This window comes from Leucoraja erinacea, chromosome 1 (genome assembly GCF_028641065.1).
Source record: "Leucoraja erinacea ecotype New England chromosome 1, Leri_hhj_1, whole genome shotgun sequence".
Lineage (NCBI taxonomy): Eukaryota > Metazoa > Chordata > Chondrichthyes > Rajiformes > Rajidae > Leucoraja > Leucoraja erinaceus.
This window is the reverse complement of record NC_073377.1, coordinates 160,423,824-160,444,961: the sequence shown is the minus strand read 5'-3', so window position 1 is coordinate 160,444,961 and position 21,138 is coordinate 160,423,824. Positions and strand designations below refer to the sequence as shown.

Genomic DNA, 21,138 nt, shown 5'->3' with positions numbered 1-21,138 from the left:
AGACTGAGAAAAAGGAATAGCCAACAGAAATGGTTCTAATGGAGACATAAAAGACTGCTGAAACTTACAAAATTCTTAAGGGGTTGGACAGGCTAGATGCAGGAAGATTATTCCCGATGTTGGGGAAGTCCAGAACTAGGGGTCACAGTTTAAGGATAAGAGGGAAGTATTTTAGGGCCGAGATGACAAAATCATTTTTTACACAGAGAGTGGTGAATCTGTGGAATTCTCTGCCACAGGTAGTTGAGGCCAGTTCATTGGCTATATTTAAGAGGGAGTTAGATGTGGCCCTTGTGGCTAAAGGGATCAGGGGGTATGGAGAGAAGGCAGGGATGGGATACTGAGTTGGCTGATCAGCCATGATCATATCGAATGGCGGTGCAGGCTCGAAGGGCCGAATGGCCTCCTCCACCTATTTTCTATGTTTGTATGCTGGATTATTGAGCGAAAAAAGACTGCTGGAGGAACTGTGTCTGTGGCAACATCTGTAGAGGGAATGGACAGATGTTATTTCTATAAAGAATCTACATCTGCCTTAAAAATATTCAGACTCTGAGAAGAAATGCTGTTGTATTCCTGCCTTGACTGAGCACATCTATACATCTCCCTCACAATATTGTATTTGAAGACATTTGTTTTTAATGATAATATATGAACAGCCATATTAACAGGTTTATTTGAGATATACTCACATGATTGCGAAGCAAGATTCCAGAGTTTATCAATGAAGTTGATGTTCAAAACTAGAGCCTGCAGTATATAAAGTGACACTTAGTTTGGCTCAAGGTAATATAGAAACATTAAAACTGAGGAAAGGTAATGTTTAAAATCAAAAGCAAGGAAAACAGCTGGAGAAATAGCAATGGAAAACTTGAAATTTGTGCTGTCTATAAGAAGTGTACATTGAACAAAACTGAAGAGTTTGCAATGCTGTCAGAAGGCAGGTCTGCAAATGCCATGGACAATCCCTCTCTTTTCATTTTTTTGCTCTCCACACCCCACCTTCATGATCTGTTGAGCATTAACAGATCACGAGACATCCACGGCTGCGGATAAATCAGTGAACTTGAGGATGCTGTTTGCAGATTAAAATGTGGTCTGCTCTGCCAAAGTTCACTTATGGAATAATAAATTTGATAGATCAAAGTTTTTCTTTACAACACTTACTTTCTGTCCCTAAAAGGAATTCTTACCAATCGGGTAGAATAACATGTTGTGCTTAGATGATTTAACCCCTGGTGTCATTTCTGGAGTTCTTCGAGGTCAAGAGAGGGTAGAGAAAGAATTCCTCTAAAGAATTCCCAGGGTGGAAACGTCAAATACTCTGGCATAGCTTTGAGAGAGGGGGAAAGTTTACAGGGGATGTGCAATGCAAGCTTTTTTTACACAGAGTGGTGGGTGCCTGGAACGGGCTGCCATGGGATGGTGGTGGAAGCAGTTTCAATAATGACATTTATGAGGCTTTTGGTCATTTGTTTTGGTAATTTTGGACATTTATGAGGCAGTCGCATGCATGGAATGGAGGGATACAGTATATCATGTGCAGGCAAAGGGATTAGTTTAGTTTGACATCATATTCCACACAAATATTGTGGGCCGAAGAGTTTGCTCCTGTACTGTACTGTTCCATGTTCTTTAAGTCCCAGGTCCAATCATAATCATCATGCCTCTTTCATCAATAAACACCCCTTCACAATTTGACTGTAAAAAGTAATATTTTCAGATAGTTCTACAATGGGCATCCACTGAGGCAAAAGAAGACACACAGTACTGGAGTAACTCAGCAGGTCTGGCGGCGCCTCTGGAGAACATGGAATGGTGCTGTTTTACATCCGGACCCTTCCTCAAGCTGATTGTAGGGGCGGGGGGGATGAAAGCTGGAAACGAGGGGGGGAAGGGGGGGGGGACGAAACCTGGCAGGTAATGGGCTCATTTGGGTGAGGAGGAGGTTTTTTTTTGATAGGCAGACAGTTGGACAATGTCCAGAGATTCAGATTCAATTTTAATTGTCATTGTCAGTGTACAGTACAGAGACAACGAAATGCATTTAGCATCTCCCTTGAAGAGCGACATAGCAAACGATTTGAATAAAAAATAAATAATAAGTGTCCGGGGGGGGGGGTGGTGATTGGCAGTCACCGAGGTACGTTGTTTAGTAGAGTGACAGCTGCAGGGAAGAAGCTGTTCCTCGACCTGCTGGTTCGGCAACGGAGAGACCTGTAGCGCCTCCCGGATGGTAGGAGGGTAAACAGTCCATGGTTGGGGTGAGAGCAGTCCTTGGCGATGCTGAGCGCCCTCCGCAGACAGCGCTTGCTTTGGACAGACTCAATGGAGGGGAGCGTGGAACCGGTGATGCGTTGGGCAATTTTCACCACCCTCTGCAATGCCTTCCGGTCGGAGACAGAGCAGTTGCCATACCATACTGTGATGCAGTTGGTAAGGATGCTCTCGATGGTGCAGCGGTAGAAGTTCACCAGGATCTGAGGAGACAGATGAAAATACAGAAGGTGTCAGACTAAAGAATTGAAGAGTTTGGAATTGTGAAGGAATGTTGGTGGACCGGGAGGGGTGAGGTAGGTGCAGGTCCAGGTGGGGAAGAGGGGAAGAAGGGAGAGGGGGAAGGATTATGTAGTTACCTAATATTTAAGAATTCAATGTTCATACCATTTGGGTCGTAAGCTACCCAAGCAAAATATAAGGAATTCCTTGAGTTTGCATGTGGCATAACTCGGGCATTGGGGGAGACTGTGGACAGAGAAGTCAGAATGGGAATGGGAAGTGGAGTTAAAATGGCTAGGGAGATCCAGCAGGCCCTTGTAGACCAAAGTTTCTATGTCTGCGCTTGGTCACGCTGATGTATAGGAGGGCATATCGGGAGCACTGGATACAGTAGATGAGATTAGATGCCGTACACATGGACCTCTGTCTAACTTGGAAGGACCTCTGGTGTCTGAATGGAGGTGAGGGAGGAGGTATAGAGACAAATATTACATCTCCTGTGGTTGCTGGAGGAAGTACCAGAGGAGGGGGTGGTTTGGGTCGGAATCCACCAGAGGCAGTGGGGGGAAAGCTCCAAAATAAGGAAGATGCAATCACTCTGATGGAATTGTACGAAAGGCTTCCCAAAGTTAGTGGGAAATAAAGGAGCAAATCACAAGATAGATGATAGAATTTGCCAAAGCAACAACCTTGGCATTGTAGACATCTTTAACTTGCCCAATATTGACTGGGTCATACTTAGTGCAAAAAAGGCTTGGACGGGTCAGAATTTGTTGGGTGTAGTATATATAGTTTTAACGTTTTTTGAAGCAATAATGTTGTAAACATGCCCAGGTATGTCCAGTCCACAAAAGAGAAGACAAATTCAATCTGACAACTTTCTGGCCTGTTTGTTCCCTTTCAATCTTTAGTCCAGTGACATACTCGACTTAGGTTGTGGCTCGGGGCACCATAAGACCAATGGGCCAAACAGAAATCAAAGAGTGAATTTCAAATGTGAGATGAGCATGACAGCAGGTGACATTTGATTGAATACTTCATCAAAGACCGCGAACAAAACAAAGGTCACTGGATATTCAGGAGAAAACTCTCTACTAATTGGGGAAGGAAGTTGCCCATTGGAATTTGGTTGTGCTTGTTGGTTGTGAATTGTCCTTGTCTCCGGATATCACTGCGTGGAATATTTTGGACGTAAGACCTCTTTCCTCTTTCACTCATTTCTCTGTGTGTGGAAAAAAGCTGCCTGTCAGGTTTCCATTACATTTTTCTAAATTTAACAAATCTATACTCTCTAGTTCTTGATTCCCCCTATCTATTCCCCTTATGATTTTATACACCTTTATATAAGGCGCCACATGTGAGGCTGCCAAGGAAGATGAGAGCCCACGGTCTCGAAGGGCAGATACTAGCATGGATAGCAGGAGTGGCAATATAGGGGGCTTTTTCTGGGTGGCTGCCAGTAACTAGCGGATTTCTGCAGTCGCCGGTGCTGGGGCCACTACTCTTCATGTTAGGAGAATGGGCAGAGAAATGGCAGATGGAATATAGTATAGCAAAGTGTGGAGTCATGCATTTTGGTAGTAGGGATAAAGGCATAGACTATTTTTTAAATGGGGAGAGAATCCAGAAATCGGAGATGCAGGATTCCCAAAAAGTTAATCTGCAATTCGAATCGGTAGCAAAGAAAGCAAGCTCAATGCTAACATTTATTTCAAGAGGACTTTAAGAATAAGGAGTAAGCCATTTAGAACGGAGACGGGGAAACACTTTTTCTCACAGAGAGTGGTGAGTCTGTGGAATTCTCTGTCTCAGAGGGCGGTGGAGGCTTCTCTGGATGCTTTCAGAGAGAGCTAGATAGGGCTCTTAAAAATAGCAGAGGCAGGGGATATGGGGAGAAGGCAGGAACGGGGTACTGATTGGGGATGATCAGCCATAATCACATTGAATGGCGGTGCTGGCTCGAAGGGCCAAATGGCCTACTCCTGCACCTATTGCCTATTGACAAAAACAGGGATGTAATGCTGAGGCTCTATAAGGCGCTGGTAAGGCCGCATTTGGAGTATTGTGAGCCATTTTGGACACCATATCTGTGGAAGGATGTGCTGGCTCTGGAAAGGGTCCAGAGGAGGTTTACAAAAATAATCCCAGGAATGAGTAGGTTAACCTATGATGAGCGTGTGTCGGCACTGATCCTGTACTCGCTGGAGTTTAGAAGAATGAGGAAGGTCTCATTGAAACATACAGAATAGTGAAAGGTTGGATAGAGTGGATGTGGAGAGGATGTTTTCACTAGTGGGAGAATCTAGGACTAGAGGTCATAGCCTTAAAATTAAAGGATGTTATTTTAGGAAGGAGATGAGGAGGAATGTCTTTAGTCAGAAGGTGGTGAATATGTGGAATTCTTTGCCACAGAAGTCTGTGGAGGCCGTCAATGGATATTTTTAAAGCTATAGATAAATAGATTTTTCATTAGTACAGGTTTCGGAGGTTATGAGAGAAGGCAGGAGAATGAGACAACAAAATGCATTTGTTATGAGAGAAGGCAGGAGAATGGGGTTAGGATCAGCTGTGATTGAATGGTGGAGTAGACTTGAAGGGCCGAATGGCCTAATTCTACTCCTTATGACATGAATATAACCTCATCAACATCTTGTACAACTGTAACATGACGTTCCAACTTTTGTATTCAGTTCCGTGACTGATAAATGGCAACATGCCAAATGTCTTCTCCACCACCCCATCTACCTGTTACACTAGTGTCAGGGAATGTTGTGCTTGTACTCCTAGAACCATCTGCTCTGCAGTACTCTGTAGGGCCCTACCATTAACTGTGAAGGGTTTGCCCTGGATTGACTTCCAAATATGAATCACCCAGCACATATCTGAATTAAAATCAATTTGCCTTTTGCTCAGCAGTTAATCAAGATGCTGGTGAATTTCTTGATAACCATCTTCACTATCTACGATACCACCTATGTTGGTATCGTGTACAATATTTCGTCATGCTTTGTATATTCTGATCCAAATCGTTCATATAGATGAATAACAGCAATGGTCCCTGAATCGCACTTCCGCTGCTCTCTGCTTCCTGCCATGTATCCAGTTATCTAGCCCTCCCTCGATCCTGTGCAAACTAGCCTTCCATGCAGAATCTATCAAATACATTGCTGAAGTCCATATCTCCAATTTTGTATATGGCCCTGCTTTTTGTCAACCTTAGCTACTGTTTCAAAAAAATGTGATCACATTTGTGAGATTTTTCACGTACAAAACCATGCTGACTATCCCTAATCGACCTCTGTCTTTCGAAGCACATGTATATTTATCCATCAAAATCCCCTCCAGTTACTTTCCTACTACAGATATTAGACTTACTTGTCTATAATTGCCACGTTTTTCTTTGCAGCCCTTCTAAAATAGTGAATCATTAGTCATCTTCCAGTCTTCGGGCATCTCGCCTGTATCTAATGATGATTTGTATATCTCAACCAGGACTTATGCAATTTCTTCTCTAGGTTCCCACAGTGTCCTTGGATTTATCTGATCGGGCCCAGGAGATTTATCTATCTCCATACCTCTTTGAATATCCAGCACCACCTCAACTGTAATATAGTCTGTCCACAAGACATCTCTATTAACTTTCCCAATTTCCCTCGTCTGAATTTATTTCTCCATTGATGCTCAGTGGCATTCTTGATGCCAGATCCTCATTGTTCACCAGTGACTCAAATGTTAAGTGCGCTAGGCATATAAATACTGTAACTAGAAGAGCAGATCTGGGGCTGAATATTCTGACTCTCCAAAACCTTTCCAACATCTACAAGGCTCAAAGTGTGATGGAATACCCTTCATATGCCTCAATGAATACACCTCCCACAACTCTCAAGATGCCCTGTGGCCAAGGCAACCACATTACTAACACTCCATTCAACTCTTTAAAGATATCCTCCCTCCACTTCTGACTCGTGGTGGCTGCAGTTGGTACTATCTACAAAATACACAACAATTATTCAACACTGGTATCAACCGTATGGATGGTGAACAAATGGAAATACTGGGAGCAGCAGGCTCTCCTAGGTAAACACCATTTTGAAATGCAAACTCATTTTAAGCCTTTCATTGTTGTTGGATTCAGGAACTCCCATTCCAACAAGACTCTGGGAATAATGTCAAAGAATGATTGGTGTGGGGTTCTAGTGCCATTTGTAGGCTATGTCTTCTTCTTTCCTGTGGCGTGCACAGCCTAAAGTTGCAGGACAACTTGTTCTATTTGATCTTCTGTTTGTGCACGTCGAGCTGATTGCATTAGTCGAAACAGGGCGGACCACGGGAAGGTTGCAATCTTCCACCCCAGGCTATGTCTGAGTTATTGCTTTGGATGTCCCATTTTCTTTGAGAAACTGCTTTTTTTTTAGTGCAAGATTGATAGATATTGAGGTGGACCAGAGTATGGTGCTTAATGTGAGGTAGTGTAAGAAACCAGTTAAGCTGGATTGATCTCAGTTTTCCCCAAATTGTTCTCTTGGGGTTCTCGTTATCTTTGAGGATAATAATGGACAAATAATAATACTTGCAGAGTTGCACTAGAGTAATCCTTTCATCTTGCCCACCACTCCTAATTTAAGTAGATGGAGAGAGATTGAAGCACAGTAATGGTTTAGGATAATGCTATTTTGTCATGATATATTAAGAACATAGTCGTAGGAGTAGTGGAATGCTACTTGGGGGAAATTTGGGATGACATTTAATTCCAAATCAGGAATTTATATAGACCTTTAAGTATCAAGAAAGCTTTGCATTGCAAGTTTCTATTCCTTGTTTTTCTTTCTATCTGTGCTTTAGCTGGCCCCTCACTTTTTTCACTTTCATCATTCTGTAACTATTGCCGCTGCTTTTCTTCTCATTGATTAAAGGTAAATATGCACTTAACTTTATACTTTGATTTTTAGCTTTTAAATATTGCTTTCATTTCCTGTTTCCACGCATTAATGCAATGCAATTAAACCAATGTAAATAATACCCTTTTGAATTGATTGCTGTCAAAACAAGGGCGAAGCTCATAGCACTCGCTATTACTTATGAGCAAATGCTACAACAACTGCAGAAGAGGGGAGGTGCAAGGTTATGATCAGAAATCTGAAAATGTAGGGATGTGCTGCTCTGTCATTGTAATGGTTGTATTTGCATGGTATACAGTACTTGTAATAGAAATCTGTCTACTTTAATCTAAGCACTTTTTAAATAATGCAATAAATGTTGGTTATTGCCACTAAGTAAGTATTTAAGAAGGAACTGCAGATGCTGGAAAATCGAAGGTACACAAAAATGCTGGGGAAACTCAGCGGGTGCAGCAGCATCTATGGAGCGAAGGAAATGGGCAACGTTTCGGGACGAAACGTTGCCTATTTCCTTCGCTCCATAGATGCTGCTGCACCCGCTGAGTTTCTCCAGCATTTTTGTGTACTCTAAGTAAGTAAGTTTATTGGCCAAGTATTTACATACAAGGAACATTGAAGATTAATCTGTCTCTACCTCTGCATTATCAACTTGTATATTCAATAAATTAACTACCCCATATTATTTCCGTACTTATTCAAATTACACTTTTGTCATACCATTTTTTATTTTTTTTATTTCCACTAAATGTAGTTATTTTATTTCTTTAGAGTTGGAGTGGACCAGAAAGGTTGCTTGCATTAGATGAATTAATTGACAGCTGTGAACCTACGCAAGTAAAACACATGATGCAGGTTATAGAACCTCAGTTTCAACGAGATTTCATATCACTCCTACCAAAAGAGGTGCGTTTTTCAGAAAAAGCGACATTTCTAGCTTTGGCTAGTTTTCTTACTGGTAGCTATTGCACGATTGACAGTGCAATGCTTCAAGTTGAATACGTAATACAAATCAAAACTGTATTAATGTTTTCAGTTTCTCAAATGTGTTGATGTAGTATAGAAATTACAACATTTCTATTAAAAATCCAATGATTACACAAGTGACAACCACTGTCAAGATGGAATTGTTAAATCTCATTTCTGTGTCGTGTTAAAGACAATAAATACTGTTTTGTTTGCACATTCCTACTGTGTAAGGGAGGCATTAAGGGCCTGTCCCACGTGCATGCGGTGAGCGCGACCAAACCGGATACGGGGGCCGCGCGGAGGTCGAGTGATCCCGTACGAGTTGATGGGAAGTTCGAGCGAAGGTGCACGGCGTCGAGACGCTGCGCACGCCCGTCAAGGCGATGCGTACGGCCTCAATGCGGCTGCGGGCTGGCAGGCCGTTGCCGCGCAGAATTTTTGGACCGTGTCAGTTTTCCGGAGCCCCCCGCAATGTCGGGACCAGCTCCGCACAATTCCATACGGTTCCGGCGATCAAAGTGAGACCGGGCCCGCGAGGCCATACGGCTCAAGCGACCACGTTAGGTCGTGCTTGCCGCATGCAGTCGCATGCTGGTGGGACAGGCCCTTTATCCTGTCGGTTTAACTGCTTTTGAATTTACTTTGTGCTTTAATTTTTCCACTACCAATTTCAATGAAGGACCTTTACCATTGGAGAAAGATAATAACTAGATTTTTTTCAACTTAATTGCATTATAGCTGGCATTATATGTTCTTTCATTCCTGGATCCCAAGGACTTGCTACAAGCAGCACAAACCTGTCGCTATTGGAGAATATTAGCTGAAGATAACTTGCTTTGGAGAGAGAAATGTAAAGAGGAAGGTAAATGTAAAATGGAAATATATTTTAATTCTGGCATTTGCAGCTTTGGAACAAAACGGTATTTTTACTCTGGTTGGGCTCCTTAATCCTGGAAGATAAATGACAATGTAACAGCGATCGTATCAATGGGCGCTAAAATCATTAGTACCTATTTATAAAGTTAATATTTTTCTATCTTTTATGAGAGTCGTTAGCAAATCAGTTGACAAAAGTAAATTATTTCTTATCTAGGAATAAATGAACCTGTATACATCAAAAGAAGAAAAGTGATCAAACCAGGCTTTGCTCACAGCCCTTGGAAAAGTGCCTACATCAGACAACACAGAATCGACACTAACTGGCGCTGTGGAGATCTAAAAATCCCAAAGGTACTGTCTGAAGAGAATTGAGGTGCTGAAGTTTGGGGAATTGTTTCATATTCTATGCTGTTTTGTGGGGTCCAAGCCATGAGCAAATGGGTTGGATCATTCATTCGTAGTCCCTCTTCCGTCCCTTAACGTGCCTTCTCTTTCCACACATCAGCAGGCAGTCTTCTCTTCCATTCAGCAGTCCAAGCTCAGTCACAGATTTTCAGTGCATCTGGCCTTCTGACTGGCAGAATGCTTCGGGCTGAGTGAGACTATGGGAAGGAACAATGACTGGCTCAGTCTAATATTTATTTAGGAGTAGGGGTGGTTGTGGAGTTTTGGAGATCAGTATAAAATAAGAAAAAATGTGACATTTTTTGGATTTTCTTTGTGCCTCTTTTACAGCGAAATAGATGAAACAGTTTTTTTTTAATTAAAATGAATGGTAACACCATTCAACTGCAAGTTTGTTGATTGGTACTCAAAAAGCTAGCACTGATAGTGATTCTCTAAATATTGCAAAAAAAACAATAGCCAGTCTCTGCATTGGGAACCCCTCCTCGTCCACTTTGTGCGGGGACAGATTTCTTCAGAGCAGGGCAAGAAAGAAGAGCTATACTGCAACACCCAGTTGCAAAGTCATATATTGTGGCTCTGTTTCTACTTGTAAGTGAGATGATATAAACTGACCAATCTATTGCTAGGTGTTTAAGAGGGAACTGCAGATGCTGGAGAATCGAAGGTTACACAAAAAAGCTGGAGAAACTCAGCGGGTGCAGCAGCATCTATGGAGCGAAGGAAATAGGCAACGTTTCGGGCCGAAACCCTTCTTCAGACTGATCGGGGGCGGGGGGTGGGAAAAGGAGGAGTAGCCAGAAGGCTGGGGGATGGGAGGAGACAGCAGGGGGGCTGAGGAAGGGGAGGAGACAGCAAGGACTAACAAAATTGGGAGAATTCGATGTTCATGCCCCCGGGGCATTGCTAATTAACCTCTGTGGAAGCTCTTCATTAAATCCTGTACATCTTACAAATAAATGTTGTATGAATAATTTCCATTAAGATAATGCTGCTGCAGTTTGTATTCATTTATTTAAACATTCCAAAACTCCATTATTTGATCATCATAAGCAAAGGTATTAAAAGTAACTTAAGTTTAGTGGCCATGTATTCACATACAAGGAATTTGCCTTAGTGTCCTGCCCACAAGTAACCACATGACATACAGTGACAGTTACGAATGACTCAGAAAACAATAAACATTAACAATAATAAAACATTAATGATAAAAAAAGAGTAAAATGAAATTCCACTGGGATAAGAACAGGACCGTAGCACCCCATTTACAATGATACTTACAATTCCTCAATAAGTAACCTGAATCTCCAGACTTTGTCTTGTTCACCTTGAAAGAGGTCTAGCTTTGGGAATGATTAGTTAACAAATAAATGTCGGAAACAGGGATATTGTATTCAAGCCTCATCAACTTCTGCACTGAGCAGCAAACATTGGTTGTGATATTTTCCGCAACATTACCGTCTATCTATTGATTATATCTTGGGCGAGATTTTCTGTTGCATTCCTGCTGTTAGAAATTATTTCAACATAATAAAATTTTTGCTGCATGCCGTATACTGTAAATGATCTACACGTCTTTCCCAACATTATGTAGCAGTCCCATTATATTTAGCTGACAACGTAATTTAGTAATATAAAACATGATCAGCTGCAAGGATAAGCAAATGGCCGAAACTAATTATTTTCTCCTCCTGTGAGAGAGATGAAGCCATCACTCCTTGTATCACAACATTGCTCAATGACTCACCCCTTCGGCTTTAATTTTACTGTGTATACTGGGACTTTGGTGTTTTGGAATTGCAGGAATACTCATTGACTTCTTTGTTATTTGATTGAAAACCAAGTCTTTTTCGTTTGTGCTGATTTTAATAGGAGTCTTAAATCAGAATGTTATCAGTATGTGTTGGGGGAATGGCGCAAGAGAGAAAAGAAATGTAGCCAGGATTGCCAAAACTGATTGCAGTGCAGTGATTTATCCTTCATGATTACGTTAATGGCAGGACAGGGGGTTGGTGAAAATTGAACAGGACATGATTTTGATCAGCTAGTTTACAAAAGAGCAGCAAACCCACTCTGATGCTGTGAGAACGGAGAGGTAGAGATGGAGTTTCTTCCCAGAGGCCATTCAGACTGTAAACTCCTACCTCACCAGGGACTAACTCTACTGTACCATTCTACTGGGTTTTTTTTTTTTTTTAATTGCTGTTTTTTTCCTCAGTCCTTCCTCCCACAATATGTAATATGTGATTCTGTTCCATTCTGTTTGTTGTTTGTTTGTTTTTTGCACAAAGTCCGCGTGCATTGCCACTTTTCATTTCACTGCACATCTCGTATGTGTATGTGATGAATAGACTTGACTTGACTTGACTTGATATGAAACGTTTTAACTGGATTGAGATCAGTGCCTGGTGTAGCCAGAATTACTCTTTGGGCATGAAAAATGAATGTGATGGATTCATATTTTTGTAATGAATTACAGTTTTACCTGACTCTGAACATTGCAATATTCTTTCTCAGCAGGTGCTGAAAGGTCACGATGATCATGTAATCACATGCCTACAGTTCTGCGGGAACCGAATTGTCAGTGGCTCTGACGACAACACACTGAAAGTATGGTCAGCTGTTACAGGAAAGGTACATCTCTTCAGTTCCACATATTTCATGATTACTTCTTAAGTCAAATGCCAAATTTTGCAAATGCTGGAAATCTATTTCAACTAATTAGAATCGGTTCCATGTAAAAATATTTTGTCAACAAAATAGAGAGAGTACAGAGGAGATTTACTAGAATGTTGCCTGGGTTTCAACAACTAAGTTACAGAGATAGGTTGAATAAGTTAGGTCTTTATTCTCTGGAGCGCAGAAGGTTAAGGGGGGACGTGATAGAGGTCTTTAAAATGATGAGAGGGATAGACAGAGTTGATGTGGACAAGCTTTTCCCTTTGAGAATAGGGAAGATTCAAACAAGAGGACATGACTTCAGAATTAAGGGACAGAAGTTTAAGGGTAATATGAGGGGGAACTTCTTTACTCAGAGAGTGGTAGCGGTGTGGAATGAGCTTCCAGTGGAAGTGGTGGAGGCAGTTTCATTGGTATCATTTAAAAATAAATTGGATAGGCATATGGATGAGAAGGGAATGGAGGGTTATGGTATGAGTGCAGGCAGGTGGGACTAAGGGGAAAAAAATTTGTTCCGCACGGACTTGTAGGGCCGAGATGGCCTGTTTCCGTGCTGTAATTGTTATATGGTTATATGGTTAAAATCATTTACCCGAGTTGATAACTCCATTTTGCTGATTTGTTTTATTTTGATTCCTAATATACCTGTAAGTTTTAGTAATTGGAAGATCTTTAGAAAAATTAGAACAATGCACAAACTTATGTAGTTAAAAAAAAATTCTTGTTAATCATAACTCGGGAAGTAAAGTTTGGCTGTCGAGGAAATAAGATAAACTAAAAAGAGTTTGTGTTCTGCATTTTCGAGCCTGATGATTGTTAGTACAATTTTCATTTTGTTTTGATGCCTAATGGGCCTGTCTATGTCGCCACATGTTCGCGGGTGGTTGCCGGGGAGTCGCCTTCGTGGTCCGTGAGGAGTTCCCGCATTCTGGGAACTAGTCGCGGCCTCATTCTAGTCGCCGTGATTTTTTCAACATGTTTGAAAAATTAGCGGAGACTAGAATAAAGCCGCCATGGAGAGTAGCGAGAATTCTTGAGCCGTAGGTGGGTCGCTAGGAGTTCCTAATGGGTTGCCAGGAGGTTGAAGGTTCTCGTAGGTTGTAGCTGATGCGGACCGGTGAATTGCATTGGCTCATTGGGGGGGGAAAAAAAAGCTAAGCAGTCGTTTACAGACCAGTTAGTCTAACATCGTTAGTGGGGAAACTGCTAGAGTCAGTTATTAAAGATGGGATAGCAGCACATTTGGAAAGTGGTGAAATCATTGGACAAAGTCAGCATGGATTTACGAAAGGTAAATCATGTCTGACGAATCTTATAGAATTTTTTGAGGGTGTAACTAGTAGCGTGGATAGGGGAGAACCAGTGGATGTGGTGTATCTGGACTTCCAGAAGGCTTTCGACAAGGTCCCACATAAGAGATTAGTATACAAACTTAAAGCACATGGCATTGGGGGTTCAGTATTGAGGTGGATAGAGAACTGGCTGGCAAACAGGAAGCACAGAGTAGGAGTAAACGGGTCCTTTTCACAATGGCAGGCAGTGACTAGTGGGGTACCGCAAGGCTCAGTGCTGGGACCCCAGCTATGTACAATATATATTAATGATCTGGATGAGGGAAATGAAGGCAATATCTCCAAGTTTGCAGATGACACTAAGCTGGGGGGCAGTGTTAGCTGTGAGGAGGATGCTAGGAGACTGCAAGGTGACTTGGATAGGCTGGGTGAGTGGGCAAATGTTTGGCAGAAGCAGTATAATGTGGTTAAATGGGAGGTTATCCATTTTGGTGGCAAAAAGCAGACTATTCTCTAAATGGTGGCCGATTAGGAAAAGGGGAGATGCAGCGAGATCTGGGTGTCATGGTACACCAGTCATTGAAAGTAGGCATGCAGGTGCAGCAGGCAGTGAAGAAAGCGAATGGTATGTTAGCTTTCATAGCAAAAGGATTTGAGTATAGGAGCATGGAGGTTCTACTGCAGTTGTACAGGGTCTTGGTGAGACCACACCTGGAGTATTGTGTACAGTTTTGGTCTCCAAATCTGAGGAAGGACATTATTGCCTTAGAGGGAGTGCAGAGAAGGTTCACCAGACTGATTCCTGGGATGTCAGGACTGTCTTATGAAGAAAGACTGGATAGACTTGGTTTATACTCTCTAGAATTTAGGAGATTGAGAGGTGATCTTATTGAAACTTACAAAATTCTTAAGGGGTTGGACAGGCTAGATGCAGGAAGATTGTTCCCGATGTTGGGGAAGTCCAGGACTAGGGGTCACAGCTTAAGGATAAGGGGAAAATCCTTTAAAACCAAGATGAGAAAAACTTTTTTCACACAGAGAGTGGTGAATCTCTGGAACTCCCTGCCACAGAGGGTAGTTGAGGCCAGTTCATTGGCTATATTTAAGAGGGAGTTAGATCTGGCCCTTGTGGCTAAGGGTATGGAGAGAAGGCAGGTACGGGTTGGATGATCAGCCATGATCATATTGAATGGTGGTGCAGGCTCGAAGGGCCAAATGGCCTCCTCCTGCACCTAATTTCTATGTTTCAGAACCAGTTAAATGTTCGCCGAGCTTCACAACCGTGTTTCTCTTGCTTCTTAAATGTTGTCTCCACTCCTTCTTCTCCCCCCCTCTTCTAAAGGACGTACCGTACACTGTGCTTTAGCCGTCTTAATTACAGCGCCAACCTTCCTGTTCATCGCGGTGCGTGTCTGTATCACCTTGGCTTTGCACTGTGTGAATTGTTTAGACGGGGCAAGCTGGGGGAGCGCTGTCAAAACAATTCACGCAGGCTAGCGAAGGAAGTGATGTGTGTGGGTGTTCCACTCTGACAGTGGCCGTTCCAGTTGGCGTTTTTTCAGGCGACTGCTGGCAACTTGATGGTCGCCGGCAGTCCGCTGAAGAATTGCCTAAGTGGGACAGGCCCATAAGATGCACATATATCAATAATCAACATCATTTAAAAAATTCGGTCTGAATGAAGTCTGTTGAGCTAAATTTTGATTGTTGAATGCATTAAGAAGCTGTTGCCATGAATGCAAACTTCACACGGATGATAAGACAACAAATTTCAACCGTTTTTTTAATGGACTCTTTATTTGCCTCAAGTAAAATTCAGAGCATGTATTCACCACTTCCAGCAGTGTAATTTTCCAAATGCATAACCAATAATATATTGTAATAATTACAGAAATGCAATTGCAAATGAATTATTAAAAATAAATTTCCTGCAAATTTTAACCTTGAAGACTATGTTGGTACTTGAAAATAATTTATTTTCATTAACAACAACTTAATTATTTTGTTTTTTTCCCATTTACTTAGTGTTTAAGAACGTTAGTGGGGCACACTGGTGGTGTCTGGTCATCCCAAATGAGAGGCAATATCATCATTAGTGGATCCACTGACCGCACATTGAAAGTATGGAATGCAGATTCTGGAGAATGTATTCATACACTATATGGTCACACCTCTACTGTGCGTTGTATGCACCTCCACGAAAACAGGTCAGATTATACCTCTAATTACAGAGGTGACAATGTTCCTCGACATTCCAAATTGTATCGGTAAACAGCATGAAAGCTCTCTAATGTATTGGATATAATTTGAAACAAACTGACATCTCTATTTGGTTTTTAAGAAGGAACAGTAGATGCTGGAAAATCAAAGGTAGACAAAAGTGCTGGAGAAACTCCGTTACTGCTGCACCCGCTGAGTTTAGAAACATAGAAATTAGGTGCAGGAGTAGGCCATTCGGCCCTTCGAGCCTGCACCGCCATTCAATATGATCATGGCTGATCATCCAACTCAGTATCCCGTACCTGCCTTCTCTCCATACCCTCTGATCCCCTTAGCCACAAGGGCCACATCTAACTCCCTCTTAAATATAGCCAATGAACTGGCCTCGACTACCCTCTGCGGCAGAGAGTTCCAGAAATTCACCACTCTCTGTGTGAAAACATTTCTTCTCATCTCGGTTTTAAAGGATTTCCCCCTTATCCTTAAGCTGTGACCTCTTGTCCTGGACTTCCCCAACATAGGGAACAATATTCCTGCATCTAGCCTGTCCAACCCCTTAAGAATTTTGTAAGTTTCTATAAGATCCCCTCTCAATCTCCTAAATTCTAGAGAGTATAAACCAAGTCTATCCAGTCTTTCTTCATAAGACAGTCCTGAAATCCCAGGAATCAGTCTGGTGAACCCTCTATGGCAATAATGTCCTTCCCCAGATTTGGAGACCAAAACTGTACGCAATACTCCAGATGTGGTCTCACCAAGACCCTGTACAACTGCAGTAGAACCTCCCTGCTCCTATACTCAAATCATTTTGCTATGAATCTTGAGTTTCTATGAATATGAGTTTCTCCAGCACTTTTGTCTATCCTCTATATTTGGTTTGACATGTCAATTTTGCTTGGGCAGCTTACAACCCAAGAGTATGAATATTGATTTCTCTAACTTCAAGTAACCCTCTATCCTTCTCTCCCCCCCATCCAAGTCACACCATCTTTCATTCATTATCACCTAGCTACGGTTAACAATGGCCTGTTTCATTTATCATTGTCACTTTTTTGCATATCATTCATTCATTTGTTCTATATCTCTCTTCATCATTGTCTATCTCTCTCTCTTGTTTCCCTTTCCTGTGACTTTCTGTCTGAAGAAGGGTCTCGACCCGAAACGCCACCCATTCCTTCTCTCCAGAGATGCTGCCTGTCCCACTGAGTTACTCCAGCATTTTGTGTCTATCTTCAGTTTAAAGCGGCATCTGCAGTTCCTTCCCTACATATCTGTTATTTGGTTAACAACCTGATCTATAACACCCCTAACACAGTGGCTTTTTGTTCAACATTGCAGAGTTGTGAGTGGATCTCGAGATGCTACTCTTCGTGTCTGGGATATTGAAACAGGACAGTGCCTGCACGTGTTGATGGGGCACGTGGCCGCAGTGCGTTGTGTGCAGTATGATGGGCGGAGAGTTGTTAGTGGGGCGTACGATTTCATGGTTAAAGTATGGGATCCTGAAACAGAAACCTGTCTGCATACGTTACAGGGACACACCAACAGAGTCTATTCATTACAGGTAAGAAACTGGAGTCATCATTTTCATAGTTTCTCTTTTGAACCATTTTCATTTTTGTGTACTGCCGAAAAAGAATTAAGTTGTTGGGGGCGCAAAGAACTACAGATGCTGAAATTTTGAGCAAATCTCAAAGTGCTGGAGGAGCTCAGCGGGCCAGGCAACGTTTGTGGAGGGAATGGATAGGTGATGGTTCGTATCTGAAGAAGGATGCCGACCCCTGTCCATCCCCTCCACTGACGCTGCTAGACTCGTGAGTTCCCCTGGCACTTGTTTCTTTAATCAAAGTTCCAGCATACTCTTGTGTCTACAGATGGTGCATCGTTTACAAATAGGTAGACTGCTTGACACATGGATACTCTATTGTTCCATGTAGACCATAGTAATAGACCCCCAGTGGAGCATTGTTCTGTGATGCGGGACTGCCATATGAGGAAAGGTTGAAAAGACTAGGCTTGTATTCACTGGAGTTTAGAAGGATGAGGGGGTATCTTATAGAAACATATAAAATTATAAAAGGACTGGACAAGCTAGATGCAGGAAAAAAAAATTCCCAATGTTGGGCGAGTCCAGAACCAGGGGCCACAGTCTTAGAATACAGGGGAGGTCATTTAAGACTGGGGTGAGAAAAAACTTTTTCACCCAGAGAGTTGTGAATTTATGGAATTCCCTGCCACAGAGGGCAGTGGAGCCCAAGTCACTGGATGGATTTAAGAGAGAGAGAGATAGAGCTCTAGGGGCTAGTGGAGTCGAGGGATATGGGAAGAAGGCAGGCACGGGTTATTGATAGGGGACGATCAGCCATGATCACAATGAATGGCGGTGCTGGCTCGTAGGGCCGAATGGCCTCCTCCTGCACCTATGTTCTATGTTTCTATGACGGATGCAGGAGATTGGCTACCAAACTAGTCAGAGTCCAGGGCTGGAGTACAGCTTGTGAGTGGGTGGGGGATTTGGAAATGGAGTTTAGGAGCTGGAAATGGCTGATCTCCCCAGGGTTGAAGAGGCTAGCCAAGCAGCTCTGCAGTGTTTTGCAAGTTGGACATGCACATGGCTAGTCAGTTAGCGCATCATGATAATGCTGTATATTTGAATGGGAAGGAGTTTGGGGTGATTGTAGGGATTCCAATTAGTTTTTGGAGAGGAGAAGATGTAAATTTCTCAATAACTTAGTTGATGAAATTGGTTTTGGAGTACCCTTCAGTAGACAACGCCAAGATATCGCAATCCAAATTGCCCCGTAGTGCTGTAGACGGGACTTTGCATGAGGAATTTCATCATCATGTATGCCATTGAAATGGAAATTGAACTGGGCTTTAGGAGTGCACAAATGAGTTGGTGTGATTTGACCTGGAATTGGTTGCAAATGCGATTTACTCTGATCTGAGTTGATTTTCAATTACTTAAAAATAACAAATGTTCTCGTCAGGATCCTTTTAACAATGCTTGGCTGGTCGCACTGAAGAGAAATGGGAGATAATCTTATAGGCTCTGGAAATATGTTCTATTTACGAGCACAATCTTCATGGATTAGAATTATAATAAAATTACTTTCAAGTTAACAACTGACTGCTGTTGCTAATCAATCGGCCCCTCTCGTATATCGTAGCATTAGCGTTGGATCAATGGTGTTTTGTGGCAACAGATGATGCAACTCCTAATTCAAACTTTATATTCCAAGTTAGTTGGGAGACAGAAATAGTGGTACTTTGATGAATGCAGCCGATTAATTTTGTCTCGGAGAATTCTCTCTAAAGGTTTCGCTACTTTCGTTCATTTTATCTGATATTGTATCGACTATGGAGCTGTACAAAAAATAATTGTGATTCGTCAAGCTTTTGGGGGAAATAATTATTTAATCATTGTTCTAATTGTACTGTTAAATAATAAAGAACCAATTTTGAATGATTCAAAAGAAAACACTTTGGCTCCGCCAGCACTAATGATGCAATTTAAATTCTGCTCATTTTCAAATCTTTCTGTGGACTTTCTCTATCTCTGTAACTACCTCCTCAACATCATCCTTAACATTTTACATGATTCCAATTTAGGCCTCTTATGGTTATCTTGGTGACGGTGTGCTAATCATCAAATAGGTTGTTATACTCACTGCTAAGCATTTCCAATCGGTTTCTTTCTCAATGAGATACTGCAAGGGGAGGGATAGACAAGAAGGGAGAGCATAAATGATGGGGAGAGATTCCCACAAGTGCTGTAGCCAGGCTAATTGCTCCAAATTCACTCCCACCACAATTCACCAGACAGTGAATATCCCTTTGTCAAGGTGCATGAATCTGGTTATCCTTCTTTTCTTATCCTTTCCTTCTGAAAATCCCTTTAGTTTTATATCACTTTCCCCTGACCAAGCCCCCTCTACCTCTCTGATCTCGTTGCTCTTCAATGCTGCGCATCACAGTTGGGTAATCTGCCCACATGTTTGCCCTCTCATCACTCCCCCATCACTTTGTTGCCCCTCGATCTGTCTCCCCTCCCCGCCCTGCCACTTTTTGTGGCTTATTCACATATTTTGTTTCTGACTCTGCCATTCCCTTTGCTCCTGCCACCCAATAGCGTTGTGGATCAAGGTTGGGTTGGTGAAATAGCTGGGCTGTAGGAAAATTCTAGTGTAGTTTGTGAGGAGCCGATTCAACATGGGATGGATGACTTGTTCTGGCCCATGTGGTAGTGGGTGGAGGGCTGAGTGACCAATTCACAAGATAACGTAGTTGATAACAAAGAGGATAAATGTGAGGTTATCCACTTTGGTGGCAAAAACAGGAAAGTAGACTATGATCTGAATGGTGGCCGATTAGGAAAAGGGGAGATGCAACGAGACCTGGGTGTCATGGTACACCAGTCATTGAAAGTAGGCATGCAGGTGCAGCAGGCAGTGAAGAAAACGAATGGTATGTTAGCATTCATAGCAAAAGGATTTGAGTATAAGAGCAGGGAGGTTCTACTGCAGTTGTACAGGGTCTTAGTGAGACCACACCTGTAGTATTGCTTACAGTTTTGGTCTCCTAATCTGAGGAAAGACTTTCTTGCCATAGAGGGAGTACAGAGAAGGTTCACCAGACTGATTCCTGGGATGGCAGGACTTTCATATGAAGAAAGACTGGATAGACTCGACTTGTACTCGCTAGAATTTAGAAGATTGAGGGGGGATCTGATAGAAACTTACAAAATTCTTAATAGGTTGGACAGGCTAGATGCAGGAAGATTGTTCCCGATGTCGGGGAAGCCCAGAACAAGGGGTCACAGTTTGAGGATAAGGGGGAAGTCTTTTAGGACCGAGATGAGAAAAACATTTTTCACACAGAGAGTGGTGAATCTGTGGAATTCTCTGCCACAGAAGGTAGTTGAGGCTAGCTCATTTGGCTATATTTAAGAGGGAGTTAGATGTGGCTAAAGGGATCAGGGGGTATGGAGAAAAGGCAGGTACGGGATACTGAGTTGGATGATCAGCCATTATCATATTGAATGGCGGTGCAGGCTCGAAGGGCCGAATGGCCTACTCCTGCACCTTTTTTCTATGTTTTTCTTGTTGGGCCGTTGTGAGTTATTGTGCAATAGTTTTCCTTAAAATGGACTAGTTTACTTTTAATCATATTCATGACTTAATTAGCAGCCTTAATGTTTGAGCTGTGCAATATCATTACTGCCGTGTCCAAAGGTATATTGTCAGCATGTGCTTTATTTATGATGTTATGCTTTCTAGAATCTCATCAACCCCGTACTC

General features: G+C 42.3%; 1 protein-coding gene across 3 annotated transcripts in view; it reads left to right on the top strand.

The window, feature by feature from the left end:
• Positions 1-21,138, top strand: part of fbxw7 (F-box and WD repeat domain containing 7) — a 241,037-nt gene that overhangs the window by 212,799 nt on the left and 7,100 nt on the right. For 2 of the 3 annotated variants that reach the window (XM_055646783.1, XM_055646800.1), the window contains 6 exons: positions 8,166-8,300; positions 9,102-9,225; positions 9,457-9,593; positions 12,168-12,281; positions 15,644-15,825; positions 17,177-17,402. In XM_055646783.1, the coding sequence (XP_055502758.1) occupies positions 8,166-8,300; positions 9,102-9,225; positions 9,457-9,593; positions 12,168-12,281; positions 15,644-15,825; positions 17,177-17,402 (918 nt within the window). Of the gene's footprint in view, positions 1-8,165; positions 8,301-9,101; positions 9,226-9,456; positions 9,594-12,164; positions 12,282-15,643; positions 15,826-17,176; positions 17,403-21,138 lie in introns of all 3 variants that reach the window. The other variant, XM_055646791.1, reaches the window with a different exon arrangement.